Source organism: Carassius gibelio, chromosome A7 (genome assembly GCF_023724105.1).
Source record: "Carassius gibelio isolate Cgi1373 ecotype wild population from Czech Republic chromosome A7, carGib1.2-hapl.c, whole genome shotgun sequence".
Taxonomy (NCBI): domain Eukaryota; kingdom Metazoa; phylum Chordata; class Actinopteri; order Cypriniformes; family Cyprinidae; genus Carassius; species Carassius gibelio.
This window is the reverse complement of record NC_068377.1, coordinates 3,122,406-3,148,775: the sequence shown is the minus strand read 5'-3', so window position 1 is coordinate 3,148,775 and position 26,370 is coordinate 3,122,406. Positions and strand designations below refer to the sequence as shown.

General features: G+C 35.6%; 1 protein-coding gene across 2 annotated transcripts in view; it reads right to left on the bottom strand.

Annotated features, from left to right (window-relative positions):
* Positions 1–2,398: 2,398 nt before the first annotated feature.
* Positions 2,399–26,370, bottom strand: part of LOC128016430 (RAS guanyl-releasing protein 2-like) — a 28,055-nt gene continuing 4,083 nt past the window's right edge. The window contains exons 2-17 of one of the 2 annotated variants that reach the window (XM_052600919.1): positions 16,301–16,475; positions 15,725–15,827; positions 15,292–15,345; positions 15,064–15,195; positions 14,234–14,384; positions 13,099–13,272; positions 10,737–10,853; positions 10,364–10,645; positions 8,448–8,528; positions 8,136–8,258; positions 7,289–7,404; positions 6,994–7,135; positions 6,556–6,592; positions 3,444–3,602; positions 3,286–3,348; positions 2,399–3,166 (exon numbers count right to left, since the gene is read on the bottom strand). In XM_052600919.1, coding sequence (XP_052456879.1) covers positions 3,290–3,348; positions 3,444–3,602; positions 6,556–6,592; positions 6,994–7,135; positions 7,289–7,404; positions 8,136–8,258; positions 8,448–8,528; positions 10,364–10,645; positions 10,737–10,853; positions 13,099–13,272; positions 14,234–14,384; positions 15,064–15,195; positions 15,292–15,345; positions 15,725–15,827; positions 16,301–16,370 — 1,800 coding nt within the window. In that variant the 5' untranslated portion in view covers positions 16,371–16,475 and the 3' untranslated portion in view covers positions 2,399–3,166; positions 3,286–3,289. The remainder of the gene's footprint in view (positions 3,167–3,285; positions 3,349–3,443; positions 3,603–6,555; positions 6,593–6,993; positions 7,136–7,288; positions 7,405–8,135; positions 8,259–8,447; positions 8,529–10,363; positions 10,646–10,736; positions 10,854–13,098; positions 13,273–14,233; positions 14,385–15,063; positions 15,196–15,291; positions 15,346–15,724; positions 15,828–16,300; positions 16,476–26,370) is intronic. The other variant, XM_052600918.1, reaches the window with a different exon arrangement.

Below are 26,370 nucleotides of genomic sequence, written 5' to 3'. Positions count from 1 at the left end.
CATAGTGTCTAAAATAACACAATATTAACTTATTAATGAGCTGTTGTATAAAAGGAGTATCGCATTTGCACTCATGTGATATTGCACTTAGCCTACAGCTCTTGTGATATTTTTTAATTTGCCTATGTAAAGTAATTATGACAAAATTTCAAACATTTCAAATATCTTGAATTTTAGGGATATTCTCTAGGCTCCGTCACGCAGTAAGTTGTTGCTCTGCTTCATATTAGTCATCAGTCGACTGTATGAAATGACAGATGATCCACTTAGGTCTGGGGAGGGGCAAGTGCATTAAATGCGTTAATAATTTTAACAAGTTATTTTTCTCCATAATTAAATTAGTTAAATTACCAGCCCTAATATATATATATATATATATATATATATATATATATATATATATATATATATATATATATATATATATATATATATATTCCCAACTTCAAGGGAACTTCGAACTGCATCCTCTAGGGATCGCTATGGGGAAAGCAAGAGGACACATTGTCTCGTTCCCTACTCAGGCAACCATGGTTACAATTGTAACCTAAGACGTTCCCTTTCAAGGGAACTTCGAACTGCGTCCTCTAGCTTTTCCCATAGCGATCCCTAGAGGATGCAGTGTCTCGTTCCCTACTCAGGGAACCATGGTTACATTTGTGTGCTGCTGCAATGTAATTAAATATTAATAACTTTTTACTTTGACAGCATGTTTTACTCTCATGAAACAAACATTGTTTAGCTCACCATCTATTGACTTTCATGGCTTTGTGAAAAGTGGATGAATTTCTGTTTAAATCTGACAGACTCAGTGTCTCTGAGGGTTTTCCAGCAAACATGGCGGACTCCACTGTCTATAATTTACCAGTTAACTAACATGATCATTATAAAAGGATTTAAGACACATATTACATTTACCAGTGATGTCATCTTTCTGTATCTATAAGGATAAACATATTTTCCCACCTGATTTGCATAAATATATGGCGTTTTCAAATACATTTACTTATAACAGATATATCAAATGCAATATTTTGAGGACACATATCAAATATAATCAGTGTCTAGCACTAGGGGGCGCTACAACTTTTGTTAGCACTGACTTTGAGATGTTATGCCTTGGAACAACATATAAACAGTCTAATAATCAATTTCTAATACTAGGGTTCGCTACAACTTAAGAAAATCGTAATAGTGCAACTATATGGCCAAAGAAATCTCTAGATTATTTTTCTGACAATCCTACATTCAGCTACAGCTAGATTCTGATTACAATAAAAATTAAAAAAAAAAAAAAATCTAAAAAACTAAACAGCAGTCTAAACTGAATTGAATAAGTCACACTTAAATCATGTGCTCGCTTGTGTAGATATTTTGATATCAATATTTATTGTCACTGAAAGATTCCCACACACATGCACATTAAAAAAGTTAGTTGCATGAGAAAAATAACATTCAATCATAACCAAGAAATCATCAAAAATACATCTTTTGTATTACATTGTGCAACACCACAGATTTACATTCTCATTTTAAACACATCTTAATTTCTCTTTTAATTAATGCCAAAACACTGTAATGTAAATATAAAAACATAACAATACATCAGTTAATATGCATGCGATACCTGTGTTACATGCCTCACTAACATAGAGTCAGATTTCTCAGACTAATATCAACAGTTTCTCAGATCATCGGAAGAATTTTGTAAATCACATCTTAACAGCTAATGCTACAACATACAGTGCATTAAAAAGAGAGAGAGAGAGAATGGGGAAACATGGACCAAGTGTTGTGAAACAGATGATGTTTTTGGCATCTCACAACAACAGAGCCAGATTTATTATCATTATTTTTTAAAGGAATGTTTTAACATCTTTTGAACACAGGACCACAAGAACGTCTAACAGCATTATCATTATCAAATTAGATTTAGTTCATCAGCAAAAGACCATGGTTATGACATTTACCCATAAAAATGTCATTTATGTTTTTATATTTAATGACTTTAGAGTTAAGTATTCTAGGATAAGATATCAGAAATCATTAAAATCTCCTTTGGTGGATGGAGCCGTTTAATCAGTTGGATTACACTCAAACCATCATGAGTGATTGACCCTTTTAATTCATTCAGATTCTTTATCAGTTAGTGTTTAATGCTCAGATTAACGGCTGGAAAAGGATCTGGACATGTGTCCCAAAGCTGATATCTTATTTACCAACGTATTCATGCGCCAGATGAGAAAGAACCAAAACAAATGTTCAGTCATGGTGTGAATAACTTTAAATTACTAGAAATTCATTGTTTTGTTTAAGATTCATGTTCATACACAATATTTGTGGAGTAAAGGGAAGGCCTTTGAATGTGAACGTGAACTGGCGTTTTAATTTTATATAATTGCTTTGTGTGTGTGTGTGTGTATATATATTTATATATATATATATATATTTTTTTTTTTTTAATTTTTACTTTTTTTTTATCAGCTTTCAACATGGATGCATTAGTTACAGCTGGAGTATCAACTAATTTTATCTCAAGAAGATAGATTCATTTGAAAAAAAAAAAAAGTTATTTTTTCTTCCCCATGAATTAGATTTTAAAGAACATTACAGTTGATTGCATAATATTTCAGACACAAACACACCTGATCTATGGCACCATGAGTTTACACTGAAATCCAGCTGCAACTGATTTGGTGACATCAAGCTCCAATTTAGTTGCATTCACACACACACAAACACAAAAATGTCTTATTACTACAGTAAAAGTACTTAAAAAAAGTCTGTACCTCAGAACACAGTCACTGAAATTTGACAATGATTCCTCCTTCTCTTTCTTTTTTTTTATTAAAAAAAAGTAAAATCAAGGTATTTCACGCAACCTTGGAGGAATATACACCATAATGTTAAATCCTACAAGTATGCTTGAGATTTTGAGATATGTGTGAGATTACATTCAGACTTCAGACTTCACAGGGAAGAGGTGGTTGGTCTGTTCAGTTGCAGCTACAGTCCAGCAGATAGCAGCATGTCCATGTCTCACCGTGTGAGTGAGCGAACACAGTCCATCCCCACCATTCAATTCTAAATCTAGATCTTTTTCCTTCGATGAAAATTGACTTCAACTTCAGAAACATGACCCAATACAAGACTCCTTGTTGACATGCTGACCATTTGTGAAGTCAGAGAAAAATATGAGTTAATAAATACAACAAAACAATTGTAAAATTTTTTTTTTTTTTTCTGAGAAATGTATTCATGTAGTGATGTAGAATGTTGGTTTACCAGTTTAGAGATGACAGTCAAATACACCCTGCTCAGCCGCTTCAACATCCTCTTCTGTGATGACTGAAGAGACCCAAGAACAAGCAGAAATAGGCTCAGAGAGGCTAGTAAACACAAGGTTCTGCAGTTATGAGATGTGTGTGTGAGAGACAATGTACCTTGGTTCTGCAGGTTAGACGGGGCATTGCTGGGCAGAGGGAAGCTGTAGGATCTGGACTGCAGAGACGGTGGAGTCTCATGACTGATGCTCTTCGTTCTTTTACGGCATTCGATCGTCAGGCGTCCATGACATGCTTTATGACAGTTCACACCACAGACTGAGAGAGAGAGAGAGAGGCAGGGTTAGTATTTAGGGTGGTGGACGAATGTGAACAGAAGTGCGCTTAATTGTCCTGAATATGCACTTCTTTTAACTGTATTGCAGAAAATATAATCGTAATGAAATAAAAGACCTTTTAGTTCACGTGAGACACTTTTATGACTGTTTCACACTTAAGTGACATCGTAGTAGTATATTTCAATCATTTTTTGTGATGCTTTAAAGAAGTACACTGAGTTTGATGTGTTGATTTACATACTAAAGCACATATAAAGTACTCGATTATCATTTTAACTGTGGTGTGTTATTTGATATTACGTATAAAGTTAATATATTTTAAGTGTACTTAATTGCAGCTACATCATTGCAAATGTGTATTTGTGAATATATTTAAATACATGATATACAAGTTTAAAAAGATATAACATTAAAGTTTATTTGTGTTTATTTTAAGTATTTGTTAATACATTCAGCGGTGCTTTACCCTTACTTAAAAGACAATTTAAGTAATTATGAAATTACATATAAAGATGATTAATTGTATTGAATATGCTCTTGCAGAGTACTTTAACTCTTAAAAGTATATTTTAACTGTACTTGCAGTTAATATAATAATAATGATGAAATAAAAGGCCTTTTAGTTAATGAGAGACGTTTATGAATGTTTCACACTTAAGTAACTTAAAAAAGTGCACTTTGTAGTAGTATATTTTAATCGTTGATTTAATCATCGTTTGCGATGCCTTAGAGAAATACACTTATTTTAATGTGATGACTAACATTCTAAAGCACATTATCATTTTAACTGTAGTGTGTTATTTGATATTACATTTAAAGTTAATTTATTTTAAGTGTTATTACCTCCAGCTTTATCATTACAAATGTGTATTTGCAGATTCATTTAAATACATGACTGAAGTAAGTTTTAATTTATAGTAAATATTTGTTAATACATTCAGCAGTACTTAAACCATACTTCAATTTAAGTACTTAAGTACTGAATATGCACTTGCAGAGTACTTCAAACTTCAAAGTATATTTTAACTGTACTTGCAGATAATATAATAATAATCAAATAAAAGGCTGGTGCAGAGGAAATTATCAGAAAATAAAGCACAAAATGAAATCTTGAGGAAGTGTTAAACAGCAGGACAAAGCAATATTTATACGGTCCACCTTAACACTTTTTCTGAATGGTTTCATGCATATAGTCATGTTAAGAGTATCCTATGTGAACAATCTGCAGTTAATTTCCCCGAGGTTTTTTTTTGTTTGTTTTGTATTTGAATGTGCAGCAACTATAGATGCCGATGGGCAAATATGTTGTATTCACCCCTTCAATGTCAAATTTGGATAGGAGGACAGCTTTTGGCATCTGACTCAAAATAACTGCTTTCAACAGATCAATTTTCATTCAAAAACAAATTTATTATGCATTAAAGTCAAAGAACATTCGATGCAAAGCCAAAAAAGGCTGAATCTAGCTTATAATCTCTTGAATATGAAAACAAAACAAATCCATTTGTCTTAAAATGATGGAACATCATGCAGAACAAAGAGCAGCCATTGAAGTGACCCAACAGGGTATTGTGTATCAATAAGTTAAAAAATAAATAAATAAATATTTCCATGGCAGACTTTGTTGGCGGAAAATCTGAACGCTTCTCAAGCGAAGAAACTGATCATCTATGGGACAAGCAGGAATCCACCAAAGCTTCCCGAGGTGAAGAAGGCGTGGGATGAAGTAGAATTTCATTCATCATTATAAGTAGTAATAGGCTGAATTGCAAATAGGTCGTCTAATTCTAATACACGCAATGACTATCCATCATTACATTTGTATATTTATGTGGCCTACACAATAATATTCTTTTACACTGTAATCCTTTTGTTTTTAATATTTGACATGTTTGTGTGATGCGCATCCCTGTGTGCAATAAGCAAAGTCAACACGCACTGTGGAGCCGCACATAGGCGCATTTTCTACCAACGCACTCTTTATATAACAAAAAAATACTGCGCCATTGACTTTAGACTAGGTTTGAGTTGAGTTGAGTTGAGTTGAGTCTATGGCACAGTCTGTGTTCAGCTCCTTAAAATAGCAATGCGCCAGAAATAAGCCTGAACAACCCGATCTCACGGCAATTCGTACATATTTTACAAGGTGGCTTATTCGTACGAATTCGTACGACCACACTCGTACAATTTCATAAAATTTTTGCCAAATCGTAAGTATTTTACGAGTTGCACAATTCGTATGAATTTGTACGAATGACCTACACCTAACCCCTCCCCTAAACCTAACCGTTAGACAAATCGTATAAAATCGTACGAGAGAGGTCGTACAAATTTGTAAGAATAAGCCACCTCGTAAAATACGTACGAATTGGTTGTGTGATAGTGTTGGCCTGAACACACCTCTTTTTTAGACCAGCACCCCCATGGGCGCACAAATTGGTGCAAATGCATTTGCTAATTAAACAGCGTGGCGCTGGATGGGAAAATGCAAATGGCGCCGGACTGAAACTAGCAAACACACTTGCGCTGCGCCTTGCGTCGCATTGCGCCGGGTGTATGATAGGGCCCCTAATTTGAGATCGCCATGCTTCCTGGAAGTAGGGGTAGGAAGTTGACAGCCTCATGTGCCAGAAAGGAAGTTAATACCATTTTTTCTTTGAAATCCCTTATTTGGTTGGTTTCTTGCATGTCATTGAGAAATAAAATATGGATAACATCTATAAAGATACTTACAAAAGGAAAATGACAACTATATACTGCAGCAACTATAGTTGCTGGTGGGCTTAAATGTGTTAAAGTACTTACAGCTTCTGATTCTCAGCACTGAAATACTACGGTTTGATATTTACAACATTATATGCTTATAGTGGTTAATATATAGTATATAACAACTGTGCTGAACACACACACATACACATACAGCTCTCTCTTACCTTTGCATTTGTATCCTTGTTTATAAAAGCCCCATATCTTAAAAAAAAGAGAAGAAAATAAGTTATTTCTGAAGAAAGGATGTGGAAAAAAGTACGGAGAAGAGAAGAGGGAGGGACTACGATCAAGAGAGAGGGAGAGAATCCCAGCAGGTAAACAACAGATGAAAGGGAGAGCACAAACACACAACATCAGAGGCCACACACACACACACACACACACACACACACAGGTAGATCTGAAGGCACCAGATACACTCAATGGAAGGGACTGGGGTACAACAAACAATACACAGCTACACACCACACCATGCTATAAATAATCCCACAGATCAAAGCTAAATCTGCTCTGGCTACGGCTCATTTCTAAAACTGTCTGTCTTAGAAAATACAAAATGCAATAATTTAGGAAGCTTTGAATCTAAAGTGCATGATACTTACAAAGCCAGTGCAGTGTTCACAGAAAGTGGGCTTCACGTATGTGGTCTCAATAAAGGTGTGTATGAACCCCATCTTACAGTTGAGCAAAGAGCTGGCCTTCATAAAGTAATCAATCATCTCCTCTCTGCTGATCTTTCCATCCCTGATTGATCATGACATGAGAGAGAAAAACAGACACTCATTTCAACAGCCAACAAACAGTGCAAAGTGAGTTAAACCTAATGAAGCTTTTTTTTTTACATTTATGTTAAGTTGTGCACACAACAGTGCTCTTGTTTGGCATCGATACACTTACTGATTTTTATCAAGTTCTCCAAACTTGCTGAGATAAGGGAAGTTATTCCTGATACACTCAAACTCTTCGCGTGAGATGAATCCGTCGCCGTTCGTGTCGAAATTCGTGAACACAGACTGATAAGAAAACAGAAAAAGCTTTATGAACATGCATCACCAACAATACTGGTGGAATGAGCTGTAAATGAACATACTGAGCCTGTTAAATGATATAATATACAGTTACTTGACAGTGTCAACAAATATACATATTTGACCCTGCAAAAAAATGTGCTCAGGTCGTGAGATGCTTAAAAAACAGCGAGATGCAATGCCACTGACAGAATACAGAGGCCAGTCTCATGAACACACATATAAATAGTACGCCAAATAAAAACTAAAACTCGTGGTATTGATATGCAAAAATTTACTTTGGCTTGTATATGATATGCATGTGTTCGGCGTGCATATAATACGCAGTTTTCGTGTGCATATGATATGAAATTAGTTGGCGTGCATACGATATAATATAGAAATAACGCACTTTCTAATGAAAGTAACTTTGTGCTTAAATTATTCAGTCTACCCATGTAATTAATTTAATTAATACCTGTACTTGACATCCCTTACTTGTGATTCTGATTGAATAAAGCTTAATTGACTTTAGTTTACCGTCCTAAGTACTTCCCATCACACATTTCTCTGTCAAACAGGTAAACTCATTCGGGCAATTACAAGAACTGCACGGTTAATCAAGATGCAGAGTTTGACTGAGTTTACAGCAGTAATTCAGAGGGGCGGGGCTTAGTCAACTGAAGTGATGTAAAGTGTAAACAAATTCAACTGAAAAGTGTTAGTTCTTCTCTTACATCCACCATCTTCTCGATATGTTTGCTGATGATAGCAGGGTCCGCTTTAGGCTTGACCGACGCTGCCCACTCGTCGATCATTGAGAGTTGTTTAGGAGCTGGACTGGAGGAAGAGGTTGAGTTCTGACGCAGTAATCAAAAACAAAGTCACATGTGTGCAGGTATTGTTAGTTCACTTTATATTTAAATCTAATATTGTGAGTTTACTTATTTTACTGTAAATGATTCCAAACATCTACATTTCACGTAATGCATTGTATTTATTGATCGCCAACATGAATAAATATATCAAATTAACCAAATATAACTGACCGCTGGTTTTGCCGCTCTGGGTTCCCTCTGTAATGAGAGCTGGTAAATCTCCTCTTCTGTGTGATACTGATCCAGTGACACCTACACATAAGGATTCAATGAAAACAAATAAAAATTTTGGGAAAATTGCCTTAAAGTTGTCCAAATGAATTCGTAGCAATGCATATTACTAATCAAGAATTACGTTTTGATTTCTCTACTTTAGGAAATTTACAAAATAATAATTATGGAACATAATCTTTATTTAATATCCTAACGATTTTTGCCATTAAAGAAAAATCTATAATTTTAACCCATACTGTGTATTTTTGGCTATTGCTTCAAATATACCCCAGTGATTTAAGATGGTTTTGTGCTCCAGGGACACATATATATATACTTTGTGTGTTCATATAATTATTCATCCAAATGGCAAGTGATTAAAGAGGTAAAAACTATTGAAGTCAATTTCCAGCACAGGATTATAAAAAAAAAATTATAAAAAAAGGGTAATTTGCAACTTTTTATCTCACAATTCGGACTTTTCTTCTTGCAATTCTTGAGTTTATTTGTCACAATTCATACTTTTTTTCTTTGACCTTTGAGTTTTATCTCAGAAGTGAGAAAAATAAATTGCAACTTTATTTTTATGATTATGATTTTATAACTCGCAATTGCGAGTATATATGATGCAATTCTGGAAAAAAGTCAGAATTGTGAGATAAAAAGTTGTGAGATATTCAGTGGCAGAAACAAGCTAACATAAAACACTGTACGTCAAATGGGCTATGAAAACAGAGTTTAGAGACTCATCAAAACGTTGTTACTGAATGCATTTCCTGTGTAGTTTCTGAAATGGTTAGATTTTACCATGGTATGTTCCCCCCATGCAGTAATTACGGTAATTATTCAGGAGATTCTATGTACAGTTGTTCACGTTTGGAGGACTAAAAAATATTAAGTTCCTATGGCAATGGTGAAATGTATCTATTTGCAGCGTTAGAACAACAAAACTGGCAAATAGCAAATGAATTACACATTCCATAATAAAGAGTTTTAAAACATTGTTTTCCGTGTTGTGTGCGAACAGTTGGAACAGATTTAAGAATATGGTGATGTTATGAACACAACTTTGCACATGGCAACAGTTGCTTTTAAATATTAAGCATGCAAAGAAATTTAACGGTGTGTGAATGCTGTATTTAAAATATACTGTAGAAGATGTCTTTCCTGTTCTGTGCTAAATCTGAGCTGTGACTTATCAGAGCCAAACATGACCAGAGATTTTTTACAATAAACTTTAAAACAGCTGTTGGTCTACATGCTCAACACATTGAGCTCTGTTGCTCAAGCAGCTCATGCAAGTTTAAGTCCAGTCTTCCACACATCTTCAACTGAGTGCTGCAGGGATGACATATCTCATTTAAATGCAAAACTCAGAAATGAGTCCAGTCCCATCGTCCTGAAGTCAATGGGTTTTTGGTCAAATTCCTGAAATATTGTCTGTGTTTAACACAAGCTTAAGATATTTTCACGCTTTATTCTGCAACATTAAATACATTAATAAATCCACCTTTTGAATTTTTTTTCTTATTATTATTATTATTATTTTTGTGGCTAAATTGTGCTTTTTCAAACTCTTGGGAAAATTTATATATTCCATTTATTATAAAATTGGAATATTAAATAAGTTGTTGGAAGCTTATAGCATATGTTTAGCTTTTAACCTCTGGGTATTATATTTAGGCCTTAAAAAACATGTCAGAATCATAAACTTTTGTCGAAAATCCTTGAGAAAACTTGTTAACTTACAGTTTGACCTAAAAAAAAATACAGTTTTTACAAGTAGACACCCATTCAATCGGTCAGTTTTATCCTAATGACATGAAGAGACTCCATTCCTCTTGAAATGGTTTACGTAAGACAGACGCACTCACTGTAAGAAGATTGAGTAAGTCTGTGTTGGCCTCGATGTTAGGAGGATTGCTTTGCACTAGAGCCAGTTCCTGCAGGATTGCATAGAGTTGCTGAGTTTTAATCAAGTTGACGCGGGTCTTCTGTGGGTCTGTCCAGTCCACAAGAGCGACATGAACCGCTATCAAGTCCTTGAGGTTTACAGCCAGGATTGGGAATCGGAAACCAGTGCACTCAGCGAATCGGCGCCGGTACTGACTGTAGTTTCCACAAGACGTCAGCAGGTCCAACAAGCTGTTAAATATCTGAGAAGGATATTCAGATGAACTGGTACTTGTCGGAAATAACGGTGCTGGGTCTGATGTATATGTTAAGTGCATTCTGACAGCTGTGTACCTTATTGGTTTCGTTGCTGATGTGTGTCTGTGTCTCCTTCAGCCTAGAGATGGAGCTGTTATTGAGACCCCCGACCACCGCCATCAGTGTGTTGAAATTCTGCAGCTGCAGCAGTTTCTATACAGTGTGAATTAATGATAAACAAAGAGAAGATGAAGTCATCAAAATCTGACGTTAATTTAAAATAATACAAATAGTTCGCAAAGAACACACTCATGCACATTTCTTAAAACTTGTGAATGTAACAATTTGAAGGTATTTATTTAGTATAATGGTTATATGTATGGATTCCATGGATCTCTATCTTATTTTAAATCATTCAGAACAAAAACATACCTAAAACATAAAGTTACGAACAGTAAACCGACATTTATTATATATGAAACTACAAATCTGATTAAGAATGTATGCTAAATTACATTTTATTGTACTTTCATTCATTCATTCATTCATTTGTGAAAAAGTTCAAGGTTTGAAAGAATAAGTCCATAAGAGACTTATAAATAGAAAATAGTAGAAACATAGATTTGACTATTTTACCACCAGGTTATGGACTTCGTTAATTAATTTGTTGCTTCTTTATTATGGGTTTTTAGTTGTATTTTCGTGATTTCTCACACAGTCTCCAATGTCCCGCTGTATGGACTGACGTTTGTGTATTAACAGAAACAGTTGCTAGCTAAAACTTAAAATTTGATTATCAAATCAGCACCTACAATGCAAAAGGTGGAGGATTTAGTTTGAAATCATTGTTAATCTGAAATTGCAATTTGAAATTGAAATTTCAATTAAACGTGACATCTTAAAGGAGAAAGACTGAAATACTATTTCCTTGTAAAAACATACTCCAATAATCTTAATTTTAAAACTTGCAAAATCATTTTTTACAGTGTCGGATGGATGTGTGCCTGACTATGGGATTTGAAAGCATCCCACTTGACTTACGTTCTGTCACTTGTGCTTGAACCCCTACTACAAATATAAATAAGTGCAAGCATTTGGTGCTTGGCCCCTAAATATGCTTTTAGGAGATGAATGGAGAGATGAAAGGTTTTTAAAGAAAAAGATAACACAATATGAAAAGGAATTAGACAGGAAACCTTGTGAAAGAGAAAAGGGAAGGACCAGAAAGATATAAAGCGGTAGTCGAAGTGATATTTTGGAAGAGGAAGAGCTCAGGGGCCCATAAGAAGGAAGAGAACAAGGGATCATCAGGAGGAAGAAGAGCAGGGGGTGATGGAGCCCCACTGCGCTTCTAAAAAATTCAAAGAGAAGAAAAGTCACATGGGTCTAAGCTGTTATTGTACTGAAGGTCTACACCAGAATAAATGATCATTTCAACCACACAAGGAAACTAATAGACTAAGCACTAACAAGCCCAAATTCACCACTATATTCTGGAAATAAGTTTGATTAAAAGTAGGGTCCCACTTTATATTAAAGGAATGAAAATTCTATCATCATTTACTCAGCCTCATGTCATTCCAAACCTATATGAGTTTCTTTCTTCTGTTGAACAAAAAAGAAGATATTTTGCAGAATACTTGACTTTCCGTACTATGGAAGTCAATGGGGACCAACAACTGCGTTCTTAAAAATAAAGCTGCTTCATGATGCCATAGACGAACTTGGTTATGGTTCCATAAAGAACCTTTAACATCTAAAGAACCTTTCTGTTTCAGAAAAGGTTCTTTGTGACGAAAGAAGGTTATTCAGATTCTAAAAAGTTTAGAAAGAGATGGTTCTTTAAAGAACCTTTGACTGAATGTTTCTTTGTGGAGCCAAAAATGGTTCTTTTGTGGCATCGCTGTGGAGAACCTTTTAAGCACCTTTATTTTTAAGAGTGTGTTTGTTTCTTTAAAGTTAAAGTTGTGTTCAACATAAGCTAGAAACATATGCATGTTTGGAAAGACGTGAGGGTGAGTAAATGATGACAGAATTTTTGGGGTGTTTATGTACTTTAAATGCACATGTTTTACATTATACACTGAAAAAACTGGTGTAGAAACAACTTTCACTCAGATATTGCTAGTAAAGTGTACAATGAGTTTCAAAGAAACAGCAACACATTAAACATGACATTTAGAATTATGTATTTTCTTGTACAAATGTACTCTAATAATCTTTATTTACAACTTTTTACACTGTGTGTACATTTAAAAACACAATTAATTTCTGTAATTACTTCTATAATTCCACCGCTGACCTCAAACCATGAGACCTGTCCCTAGCATTACCCACGTCCCATCTCAATAGGGGCAAAAGTGTTTTGCAAAACAGTAAATAGAATGTACCCAACATTTTTCAACAGAAGCACATTTATACCTAATATAAAGTAGGACTAAGTTGAGTTTCTGCTGACCTGTGCGACCCGTATGAAGTGTGCGATCACAGCCGCTCTCTGCGGTGCGGTGGGTTTACTCAGAACCATCAGCTGAATCCACTGCGAGACGCTGTTAAAGAGCGTGATAAACCTCTCCAGGATGGGGTTATCCACCGTACAGCCGTGCATCACAAAGCTGTGGTAATCCTGAAACTGAAACACACATTCAACAGATGGTCACCGATCACGAGAGAGGAATAACTCCATAATGACTTTATCACGGATAACAAAAACATGTTCTAAGAATGTTTCATGTTTGTGTTCCTATTAAGTTATGAATTTTCTAAATATTCTTTTAAAAAAGTTCAGTTTTTCTTTTATTAACCGTCTAGTGTTGTTTACATGGCGGTCAAAAGTTACTTTTTTTTTAATGCAAGAAAACGAATGTACTATATTTTAGTTTAATGGTTTTAATATTTAATATTTTGTATTTTTAGGGTATTGTATTGTATTTATGGAATAGTTATGCTCCATTAATTACCTGTTAACCACTTAATGAGCATAGACGTTAAAGTGTTGTAAATTCAATGCTTTGGAGCACAGATTAAAGTTTGGTCTCTTTTCAGAGAAGACACTTGGCAGATTATTGCTGAAGTGAAAAAAAAAAATACTAAAAGAAGTTAAAGAAGTTTATTATTATAAATGCACAAATGATAACTTTAAACTTTTACATGAAATATATATTTTCCAAAAACATTTTTTACTCTGTACCCGAAATAAATAAATAAATTCTCTTCCAATTAATTTCCAGTGAAAACCATTTAATCTTTTCAAATCATTTCTATAATTAATATTTATTTATTTATTTTTCTACCAAGTTTCATACCATTCCGATGGTCAAAGATAACTGAAATAGGGTTAAATGCAAACACATGCACTCAATTGCACATTCAGGACTGTATGGAAATCTACGTGGTGAGCCATTCTCATCCAGTTCTTAATGTAAGATAAAAATAAATGCATCAGCTTAACACTCCACCCGGACATGACAGACATCTTTCAGCACTTTTAGATTTTAATTAGGGCATTATTTGGTCTATTTCTATCTCTTCTGAGGACAAATAGAGCACTTTCACTCCAACAATGAGAGCAAAACCTCTACTCACAAACATACCATTATCTTGCAGAAGGATTTGTACTCCAGATAGGTCAGATGTTCAGCGAGCTCACAGGGGTCCAGGTGATCAAACAAAAGAGACATTTTTCTCTTTTTTGACACTGATGGAACTCTTTGGGTAACCTGACGTTTCCATTTATACGAGGGCCTACAGCAGGAAAAAGATGTTATTTCAGATAGCGCTAAAGTTGCTATTGTTGGCAGCTGACTAACATGCTGAAATCTGACAAGTTGACCTTCATGACAAACTCATTTTATCTGGCTTCAGTTTATGGAGCAAAACTTGTGGATTTGATTTTGCCACATTTGAAAGTGCGGAAATAACATTTGAAAGCTACACGCTAACAAAAAAAAGTTTGTTTATTGGCATATATGATTTCACATAGAATCTTTACTATTCATGGAATCTTTCCATTCCAAAAAAAAAAACCCCAAAAAAGTTATTTATAGTGGAAAACAGTTGTTTACATCATTTAAATGTTCTACACACTTAGAAACAAATGGTTATTTTAAGAATTGAACACTTAAATGTTCTTTGGAGAACCAAAAATGGTGGATCTATGTCATTTCTGTGAAAACGCCCTTTAGAAACTTTTATTTTTAGAAGAATACAGCAGAAGACAAGATCATGTGGACTGTTTTTCTGTCCTTAACAGTTGCGGTTACCACCCATGATCGTGTGGAAAACAGGGCATCCCCTTTTATGGTCTTTTTGTTTTGAACAGCAGTGCGAGATGACAGATTTGTAATTTTTTTTTTGTGAACTGCTTAACCTTTGCGGACTGCGAGCATGAAATGAGTGTGTAGGTGTGTGTCTGTGCACTTACACACTCTCCACATCGATAAGCTGACTCTGTGTTTCATTGCCGCCAGTGTTCAAGTTCTCTCTCAGGTCTTTAATCTGGTCAGCCAAAGCAGGATTCAGATCAAACTCTACTGGATATTCGGAAATCCAGAACCTACATGGAAAAAAAAGTCAGAACAGCTAATGCAATACAAAAGAGCGGATACGACATCCCATGGAGAATAGCAATGTGACACAGGATAAGTCTTACTTTACAAGGTGGCATATTTGGGCTCTGAGCTCATCAGTGCTGCCTTCCTGTGACCTGTATATTTGTTAAGTGTGTAAAGTTTTAACTTGACTACTTAACTCTATACCATGACATTATCCTTTCATTTTAATTTAACACCAGCAATGAAAGAGAACATGCAAAGAAGAGATAAAACACTAACAAAAAATAGAAAGTTATCAACACCATAGTCCAGATTTTATAGGTTTGCATTAAGTATTCTTTTATTTAGTTTTGCATGTTTAACTTTACAATAGGACTTACATCTTCACCCAAAATATCCAATTTAGCACTTTATGGCAGGATCTAAGAGTCAATTCCAGTAAATGCAACATGGGTTGTAACCTCATCTAATGATGTTGAAATATATCGGTCAAGTATGATTGTGTGAAAACTACTTGTAGATAAAGGATACTTTAGCAGCAGTTTCTTGGACAGATCGGTGGAGGATATGTACCAAGGATGCATCATCAGAAACATTTTCACAAAGGAGGGATCTTTTATTTTGCCTTCACTGTCTGAAAACACAAACACCACAGAACATAAATGAAGAATAAACAATAACACTTTAGATTAGGCAACACAAATTCATTAACACTTAAGGGTTTTCCCTCAACCAACTCCTAATTTGCTGCTTATTGACAGTAAGGTAGTTGTTTGGAGTAGTTCTATTTAGATATTGGTAGGGTCATGCATTAATATGTGCTTTATAAGTACTAGCAAAAAGCCAGTATGCTAGAATGCATGCTAATAAACAATGTAATGTTCCTAATCTAAAATGTTACCAAATGACCCGACACATTTTCTTGTTGTGACTTCCTTGGTCAACTTCCTTGACCAGCTTTACCAGGTAAGCTTTGTTCATAAAAAGCATTCTTATTGTTTGCCGACTCACCATTTCTGTAGATCCGCAGCAATAACTTCTGCTTCTCAACTGCTCTAATTCATCAGACTAAATGTTCCAGCCAAACTTCTTTCTTTACAGACTCACCAAAGGATTGTATGCAGAAGTCCACCAACTCGTCCACTGTTCCTGAATCCATAGGTAACGGATCCATCATATCTCTGTTTTTCTTCCTCTATCTTTGCTTTCTAACAGCCTTCTGTCTTTCTCTTCTCCTCCAGTGATCTTCCTCTTCTCTTTTGTCTGTCAATAGAGATTGTTACTGTAAGGAGAAGATCACATTGAACATCCTTGTGAAAAAGAAGTGCGCTTAGTTGTATTGAATGTGCACTTGTATACTTTGTATCTTAAAAGTACATAAAAAATAAAGTAGAAGTATTTAGTTTTTGCAGTTAATTTAGTATTAATGACATAAAAGGCCACTTAAGTGTACTTAGAGTACTTAAGTGTCTTAAGTGTACTCAAGTGTCTTAACACTTAAATTTTTTTATAGTGCAGTTTATAGTGTACTTCAAATGTATATATTGAACAAAACTGTACTTGCAGATTCAATTTATTTTGAAGGTTTTTGCACACCGAGACCGAAATGTACGCATGCGTTTTTCAGTTTTTTCGTATTCACCATCCTTTCCTATCGAAATGCATGCTACAGATGCGAAAACGCAGAAAATCGAACCTGATCCGATTGGTTGTATGTCGGACCAAAGTTTCGGAGGCAGTGTGTACACATGATTGACACAACGTGAGGTCACTTAAGTGCACTTAAGAAACAAACATCTCAAATGCATGTAGACATTTAAAAAGTGCACTTTGCAATAATAATAATTTTAAATGTACTAAATTACAACTTCAGCCTTAGAAATGCGTAATTACAACATTCAAAAACATGACAAATAAGTTTAATTAGAAGTTACATTAAAGTGTATTTTAGTTTAGTAATACATTCAGCGTTCAAATTTCAATTACAACAGACTTATGAAATTAACATATGAAATGTACTTGTGTCCTACTTAAGTGGACTGCATTCATTAATTTACAATTAGCATGCAATTAAGTGTCAAAAACATTACATTCAGTTTGAACTTCAGTATATTCTTTTCAAATATAAGTAATCTTTTTTTAAAATATGCTAAAGTGTACTTCTAATTCTCTAATTCGCAAGGGCTTGCTTCATAGTTTAGTTCACATTTGAAAGAGAAAGCCATTTTGGTTTTGGAGCAACTCTAACAGAAGGTATTATAGAATATTTAGTACAACTTAACATATTTTATTCATATTTTCATTGAGACAAAATATAAAAGAGCTGCTGATGCTGCAGAACAATGTGTTGTTTGTTTGATTGCTTGTGTTTGTGTGTGTTTAAAAGGCTTTTTGATCTTTGACCAAACAAGCCGCTGATTACGACATTATTTCTGAGATATTAGTGACCGGATGACAGACGAACCAAATGTCCCGAGTGATAAACTCATTCAACATAATGCGCACACACACATAAATGTCATAATGAGTTTCAGACTGCCAAGGAACTGACCTCTTCAGAAAACAAAAAGCCTCAAGTTAGCACATCCTAAAATAGAAATGGTCATACAAGTACCAAACCACAGTCTATCCTTCATACAACACACACACTTATCTCTCACTATGCTTTCCTGTATTGATACAACACACACACACACACACACACACACACATGCTCATGCAGTCGTAGCAAGGTGGCCAGCAGGAAACCATGGCAACAAACTCTGATCCCATTGTGATCAACCTCTCCATATGGAAACACAAATTATATTCCACTACAGAGAATTCCACATGAATGAAATGCACAGAACAATACGGACGATAGAGAGAAACATACAATATATTATATTATTAATAAATATAAATATAAAATGAAAACACCCAGCCAGCCATTTCCTCTGTCTGTCTAATAATTTAGTCTCAGTTCTCTGTTTGTCAGAAACCACCGAAAATACAAAGAAAACACTGTAGACAGTAGTGGATCTTTAAATAAGGCATCTTGGGAAATTATGCATGGCCACTCACACACACACACACACACACACACAAGCCTCCATTAAGCTACATGAAGCGTGTTTTATATAGGATCTCATTGTATGGTGGAATGTGTGTGTGTGTGTGTGTGTGTGTGTCTATGCGTGTGTGTGTGTTGCTGCAGAGAGGTGGGCGGACACTTTCAATTACAGCCCTCATAGAGAGAGAGAGAGAAGAGAATAATAGATTTAATAGAGGAGCCGCAGTAAGACTCTCTGTCTCAAAAAAAACAAAACCCTTCTGACTCAAGGCCTGAATCGCGAGCCATGGTCGGACTGCTGTCTACAAATCCTGAGAAAAGCTGATAAACGTCCTTTTGACTTGTGTTCTGTGTGGAACTGCTCACAGCCTATTATTAACTGACTAGCCGTTAAACAGCAGGCCTTAAAAGGTTAGGTCACCCCAAAATTAAAATTAGCCCATGAATTACTCACCTTGAAGTCATCTTAGGTGTTTATGACTTTCTTCTTTCATACAATGCAGTCAGAGTCTTTGATCTTTAAAGTTGTTTGATGCCACTCAGCGGGTGTTGCACTGCATCGGCTCATGAGAAGTTTAATAAAAAGCGCATCCATAAAAAAAAAAAGTGTCTCACCCGGCTCCGGGGGTGAACAAAGGCCTTCTGTAGCGAATCGATGGGTTTTTGTAAGAAAAATTAACCAAAACTGACCTCATACGTCATTCCCCTGGATCAGCTTTGTTTACAACTGTGAGCGCAGATTCACTACAGGAGGACTTTGTTCACACCCCAGAGCCATGTGAGACACTTTTTTAATGGATGAGCTTCTCAAGGACCGATGCAGTGCAACACCCACTGTATGCTCTCAATGTCAAATGCAGAAACGTTAATTCATGCGTTCATGACTTCAAGGTTAGATTATTGTAATGCTTTATTGGGTGTTTGTTCTGCACACTTAATAAACAAAACTCCAGCTAGTCCAAAATGCAGCAGCAAGAGTTCTTACTAGAACCAGGAAGTATGACCATATTAACCCGGTCCTGTCAACACTGCACTGGCTCCCAATCAAACATCGTATAGATTTTAGCTCCTAAACTCTGGAATAACCTACCTGACATTGTTCGGGAGGCAGACACACTCTGTCAGTTTAAATCTAGATTAAAGACCCACCTCTTTATCTAGCTTTCACATAACACACTAACACATTTCTATTATTCAAATGCGTTAAAGGATTTTTAGGCTGCATTAATTAGGAAAACCGGAACCGGGAACACTTAATGTAATTGCACCTGATGTAATTGCTACATCATTAGAAGAATGGCATCTACGCTAATATTAGTCTGTTTCTCTCTTATTCCGAGGTCACCGTAGCCACCAGATCCAGTCTGTATCCAGATCAGAGGGTCACTGCAGTCACCCGGATCCAGTACGTATCCAGACCAGATGGTGGATCAGCACCTAGAAAGGACCTCTACATCCCTGAAAGACAGCGGAGACCAGGACAACTAGAGCCCCAGATACAGATCCAGGTTTTTTTCTCAATTCTGTCACCGATGGAGTTTGCATGTATCTTGCTATGTTGAGCTAATCAACTCAAAACACAAACATTCACTGCCAAAGAAGCTGGCTGTTCAGAGTGCTGTATCCAAGTATGTTAACATAAGGTTGAATGGAAGGAAAAACTGTGGTAGAAAAAGATGCACAACCAACCGAGAGAACCGCAGCCTTATGAGGATTGTCAGAAAAATTTATTCAAGAATTTGAGTGAACTTCACAAGGAATGGACTGAGGCTGGGGTCAAGGCATATAGACATGTTAAGGAATTTGGCTACAGTTGTCGTATTCCTCTTGTTAAGCCACTCCTGAACCACAGACAACGTCAGAGGCGTCTTACCTGAGCTAGGGAGAAGAAGAAATGGACTGTTGCCCAGTGATCCAAAGTCATCTTTTCAGATGAGAGCAAGTTATGAATTTCATTTGAAAAGCCCAAGTTGCTTGAACTCCAGTGTTAAGTTTCCACATTCTGTGATAATTTGGGGTGCAATGTCATCTGCTGGTGTTGGTCCAATGTGTTGTTTTTTTTAAAATCCAAAGTCACTGCACGCGTTTACCAATACAATTTGGAGCATGCTTCCTTCTGCTGACCAGCTTTCTGAAGATGCTGATTTCATTTTCCAGCAGGATCTGGCACCTGCCCACACTGCCAAAAGCACCAAAAGTTGGTTAAATGACCATGGTGTTGGTGTGCTTGACTGGCCAGCAAACTCCTCAGACCTGAACCCCAGAGAGAATCTATGGGCTATTGTCAAGAGGAAAATGAGAAACAAGAGACCAAACAATGCAGATGATCTGAAGGCCACGGTCAAAGAAACCCGTGCTTCCAGACCGCCTCAGCAGTGCCACAAACTGATCACCTCCATGTCACGCTGAATTGAGGCAGTTATTAAAGCAAAAGGAGCCCCTACCAAGTATTGAGTACATGTACAGTAAAGCAGTGTCCTTCTTCGTTTCACCCCTTGTATTTAATTTTGTTATTTGATTTGAGCGTGGATTGTGTCTGTGCTCTTTGTTCACTTGTTGAGGAGAGAGCACGATAAGATGTCACGTTACATACTGTACATTGGGCTTCACGTAGTTTACTTTGATGTGTTAGTTTATTAGTTTATGATTTTTGCCACCCGCTGTAACGCTTTTAGTTTTTTTATTTAATGCTTACTTTTGGTCTATTGGTTGGGGTTGAAATTAATAAATGCATTTTTCTCTGTTGGAACTTGTAGTGTTCTCCTCTTCATGACTTACCCACCATTCGATATGCACTATTAAAATGTATGCTAACTTTTATTATAGAGTTTTATGAATGTTACATTCCTGTGATGTCTCTGGACAAATTAAATAAGTTTTGGGAAAGAAACATAAGGATGAAGATCCACCCTTGAATATAGCCATCAATGGGACATAAGATGATTGGGTAACACTTTATTTTAACGTTTTCTTGTTACACGTTACATGCACTTACTATTAATTATGCTTAATTACATGCAAGTTACTTTAAGCCAAACCTCAATTCTAACCCTAACCATATAGTAAGTACATGTAGTTAATTAATATTAATCTGTATTTAAATAGATAATTACAGTGTAACAAGAATACCTTAAAATAAAGTATAACCACAGATTGCATGACAATGTTTGATGAAATTATATATCTCATATAACAGTTATAATTGTTATATGAGAGTGTTGTGTCAGTTTGCTAAAATAGTATCAAAGCAAATAATAAAACAAAACTATATAGTGAACACACTTGACATCATAAACCCATCAATTTAGCTCTCATAAGTTGTTTATTGTAAAATATTAAGATTGCACTGATTGCTAATTGAGAATAATGCACTATATCCTGGTATAACCATTTTATCTAAAAACATAAATGGGTTCTTGTCCAGAATAAGCTACAAAGTGGACCATGGTGCATTTTAAAATTATTGCTCTGCCAAGTCAGTTTGAGATAAGTCTACACACATGCGGAGAAGAAAACACAGTTTGTGGTGCAATGAAATGTCATGTGGTGCAACCAACTATGCAAAAATAATGTAGCAGCTTTTATGTGGCCAGGCAGAGAAATGGCCGCACTTCAACCTCAGGAAATACAAAATGAAAAGCTTATACACTGCTTATCAACACAAGTTAATGAGTAAGGCCAAGTAGGGGTTGAACCACGTTTATAAAATGTCGTGTGGAATGACTACCCAAAAACTTAACTATATTTATGAATTATTAACTCCAAAATATATATATATATATATATATATATATTTGTTACAATACTTTTCACTGTGAACAATATGCATAAAAACTAAATAATAATAATGATTATCATGTTGTTTTTTACAGCACATGGCATTTTTAGAGGCATTTTATTTGTACTTTTCCTGAAAATGGTGTAAAGGTTTTTCAAAAATTTATGAAACCATCATGAAAAACTAAATTTCCAAGAATTTGGTCTATGTGATTTAAAACCACATTTGAAGGATATTTCATTTTCTTTACAATCTTATTTGTAACCCAAATACAAATGAAAATTGTATTATTAACTTACAATAAATTATTAAGTAGAATAAATAAACAAATAAATGACAAAGTTAAATATCCTCACTTTGATGTGAAGACATGGATACGCCACAGATAACCAAAACCTCCATTTATGTCGATTTTAAGTACAAGCATTGAGCTTATCGCTCACATGCAAATTAATTAAATGCATTTTTTCCTATCTAGCATTTCTCATAACAAGTTCAAGCAACTACTGCGCTGGATTGTGGTGATCGATAATGAAATAGCTGAATATAACCTGGAATTTCTAACACCTTTTTTGTAAGGAATGCGGAAGTGTAGAGAAGTTGTGACTAAAATTGCTTCTGAGCTCTTCTAGTTTGTCTCTGATGCAATTAAAGCACTCATCATGAGACCTGCGAGTGTTTGTGTGTTGGATGTGTGCAGTTGTCGTCAGTAAGCAGCTGTTTTCTGAAGCTTCTGTTGCTTGGTGACAGAACCCCAGAACTATTGATCCTCACAGGGGTTTAATCGAAGTGTGTGTGTGTGTGTGTTTGTCCGGTGTTTTATGACAGAGGTGTTTTGAATATTTCAGTTTCTCCTGCAGAGTGTGTGTCCTGAAGGCTCAGGGCTTCACTGATATTTCTAACCCAACATAATGAAGTCTGACTCCAATCGAGAGAGTAACTTCAGCTATGGAATACATCATCTTTCTCTGTTATGACTCTGTGCAATAAAGGTCCAGATCTAATTAGATACACAACACTCATTAGAGGAGGAAATAACAGCATTCACACAGAAGCTTTCATTCAGACACACAGCTCAACACTAATGATGCCTATCTCAGTGATACTATTAATCTCACTATCGTTATTGGATGTTACATCATTGCTGTCAAAGTTAGAGCGTGGCTCCTCACTGTCGTGGGAAAAGAAACAAGCGTAAAGAGAAGTGAGAGGCACTCTATGCTAGAAGAATGGCATCAAACTCTGGGTTAGTTGGTTTCAAGAAGACAAAATAAAACATATCTAACTAAGATTCTATATGTTTCTCTTCCAACTCAAGGTTTATGATTAACACTGCCATGCTTGTGAATAAACGTGTAAGAAGCCAATCATTTGAAACACTGAGAAAGTCACAATGATTCATTTAAATTCACTGAAAGTTTCCTCATCCTCGAGATAATCCAAGATGGAGATGAGTTTGTTTCTTCATCAGGTTTGGAGAAATGTTGCATTGTATCACTTGCACATCATTGGATGCTCTGCAGTGAATGGGTGCCGTCAGAATGAGAGTCCAAACAGCTGATAAAAACACCACAATAATCCACAAGTAATCCACACCACATGTCTTGAGTAGAGAAAAGCTATGTGTTTGTAAGAAACAAATCATCAAGACATTTTAACTTAAACCTATTTCTTCCAGCTAAAATACGATTCAATAAAAGTTTTTTTTTTTTTGAATCAGGAGGGAAATCTGCACAGATAAGACACAGTTCATGAAAACAGCTCTAAACTAATATGTGGATGGATTTTGATGTGCGAAATAACAGGAGATTGACTTTTTCACTGGAGGAAGCAACAGTTTGAAGATAAAAAACACCTTAATTACAGAGTTATTTCTTACAAACACACAGCTTTTCTCTTTTCAAGACATGTGGTGTGGATTACTTGTGGATTATTGTGATGTTTTTATCAGCTGTTTGGACTCTCATTCTGACGGCACCCATTCACTGCAGAGCATCCGTTGATGAGCAAGTGATGTGATGCTACATTTCTCCAAATATTCCTTTTTTCTAAGGCCTTTGCTGTATGATTGGTTGTTTTTTGTGTGTGTGTGTTACTGTGTATGGTATTTTTATACTTTTATCAAATTGTTAGTTTGATGTGCTTTTATGATCATACTTTTTATGACTTATATAATGATTTCTTTCTACCATGTAAAGCACTTTGGTCCATTGTAATGGTGTTGAAAGTGTTGAAAGTCAGTCTTTCAATATCTGATTTCATGCTTCGTTACAGTTACACGTTTCCTTTCCATATTGTCATCGTTTCAAACTCTTGAACAAAAGTAGCTGCATCTGTAAGTGAAAATGAGCTTGCTTTTTGTTTGTGGCTGTTCTGAACCACAGCAGAGGCCATTGTGATGCAGAAAATGACTTTTCTGTAATGTGGCAGACTTGTTTGTTCATGTGGATGTGCAGGTGTTTTTATTCTCTCTCACTCTCTGTACTCTTTTTACAGACTTATACTACTGTGGGTATGTTTGTGTGTGTGTGTGTCTCTGGAATTTTATTTTGTTTATTATTATTGAATATTAATTTGACTCTAATAATAATGATGTGTAACTGATTTTACTCATTGAGAGTGTATTATTTATGATTGCACTGGAGTTTCGCATTAGCTGTAGAGTTGTGTGTGAGTCTGAAGAGAGACAGCTGGTCTGCGGGCGGTGGACGGTTGCGGCACAGGAGATGTGGAGAACTTGGTAAAAAGTGCAGTCTGCCGTGCCAAGTGTTCTTGACCCTTGCGGGAATTATCTAAATTGTTGCTGTTTTCAAGCGATGTAAGAACACAGGCTTTACGTGGGAAGATAATCGGGCAGCAGAGCCGCTTCGCAGAGTGAATAACATGAATTGCTCAGTGCAATAAAAACATCTCTTGACATTGAAATGAATACATAAAGCCTGTGATGTAGTGGAGATAGATATGATGAATAATGGAAATAATTGTGAACAAGAGTCTATTATAAGAAGCTTCAGGAGAGCTTTTAATTCACACACACACACACACATTTTTCTGGTGTCTATTTTGTGGTCTATTGTTTCTTTTTTCTGTGTTTTGCATTTTATGTGTGAAGTGCCTACAGAAAGCAACTTTAAAAAGCAGTATATAAAATAAAAAATAATATATATATTTTTTTTTTCCATCAGAATTTAAGAATTGTGTTCATAAGTTTAGTTGCACTCACTAAAAATATATTCAGAGCCATGAATAGTATATGAATGCATGTACATCGTGGGTGTGCATGTTTGTTTGGCGTACTTTTTTGAGAGAGTGGTGACTGCATTGCAAATTTTGGTTTCAACTACTGATAAATCTGCCCTATGTAATAAACAGAAAAATATTCATGAAGTGTTTGAGGAACCAAATTAGCCAGAGCTTAATTAGAAAGATCTAGCATAGGTAACTCTATAAACTCTAATAACGTCCAGACAGGAAGGTAATTTACTTGATTTATTTATTTTTAATCTTTTGTTTGTTTTTGTGAGTTTGTTTGCCGTTCATACTTTCAGCCTTTGCTCATCTCTGACGTTGTGCTTTCACTTGTGGATCTGTAAATTAAATGGAAAGCAGATTGTTATTATATATTCCAGTTTCACTTCATAACATTTAACATGTTTGTGACCTTCTGTGAAACTCGTGGCCCTCTGTCTGTCAGTGTGTGTGTGTGTGTGTGTTTGTGTGTGCGTGTGTGTGTGTGTGTGTGTGTGCGTGTGAAAGGGGGAGAGAAGGAAAGAAAGAGGGAATGTTCTCGGTTGGTTGTTCTATCTCAGATGCAGATGCTTCCTGTTGTGCTGAAAACGGAGCAGTTTGACAGTTTAACAAATGGCGGAAGTTACTGTTTATGTGACTATTTCACAAATAAAGGTGCTTAAAAGGTTCTTCACAGCGATGCCATAGAAGAACCATTTTTTGGTTCCACAAAGAACCATTCAGTCAAAGGTTCTTTTAAAAAAACACCTCTTTCTAACCTTTTTTATAATCTGAAGAACCTTCTTTTGCCACAAAGAACCATTTGTGAAACGTTCTTTATGGAACCATTAAAGGTTCTTCTATGGCATCGTGAAGCACCTTAATTTTTAAGAGCACAGTACAAATGAGATAAAAAGATCTATTTCAGTTAATATTACTTATGTGCACTTCTGATATTTAGTCGGTGCACACAGCTATGCAACAAACACTTGGGCAGCACAAGTACAGTTTTAGTGAAGTCATGCCAACAAACCACACTAAAACTGAAACCGATCTGCTCTTACTTGCTGCTGCACTGAGGTTACTGTACAAGTCTGGTGAACTGAACAAGCAGACAGG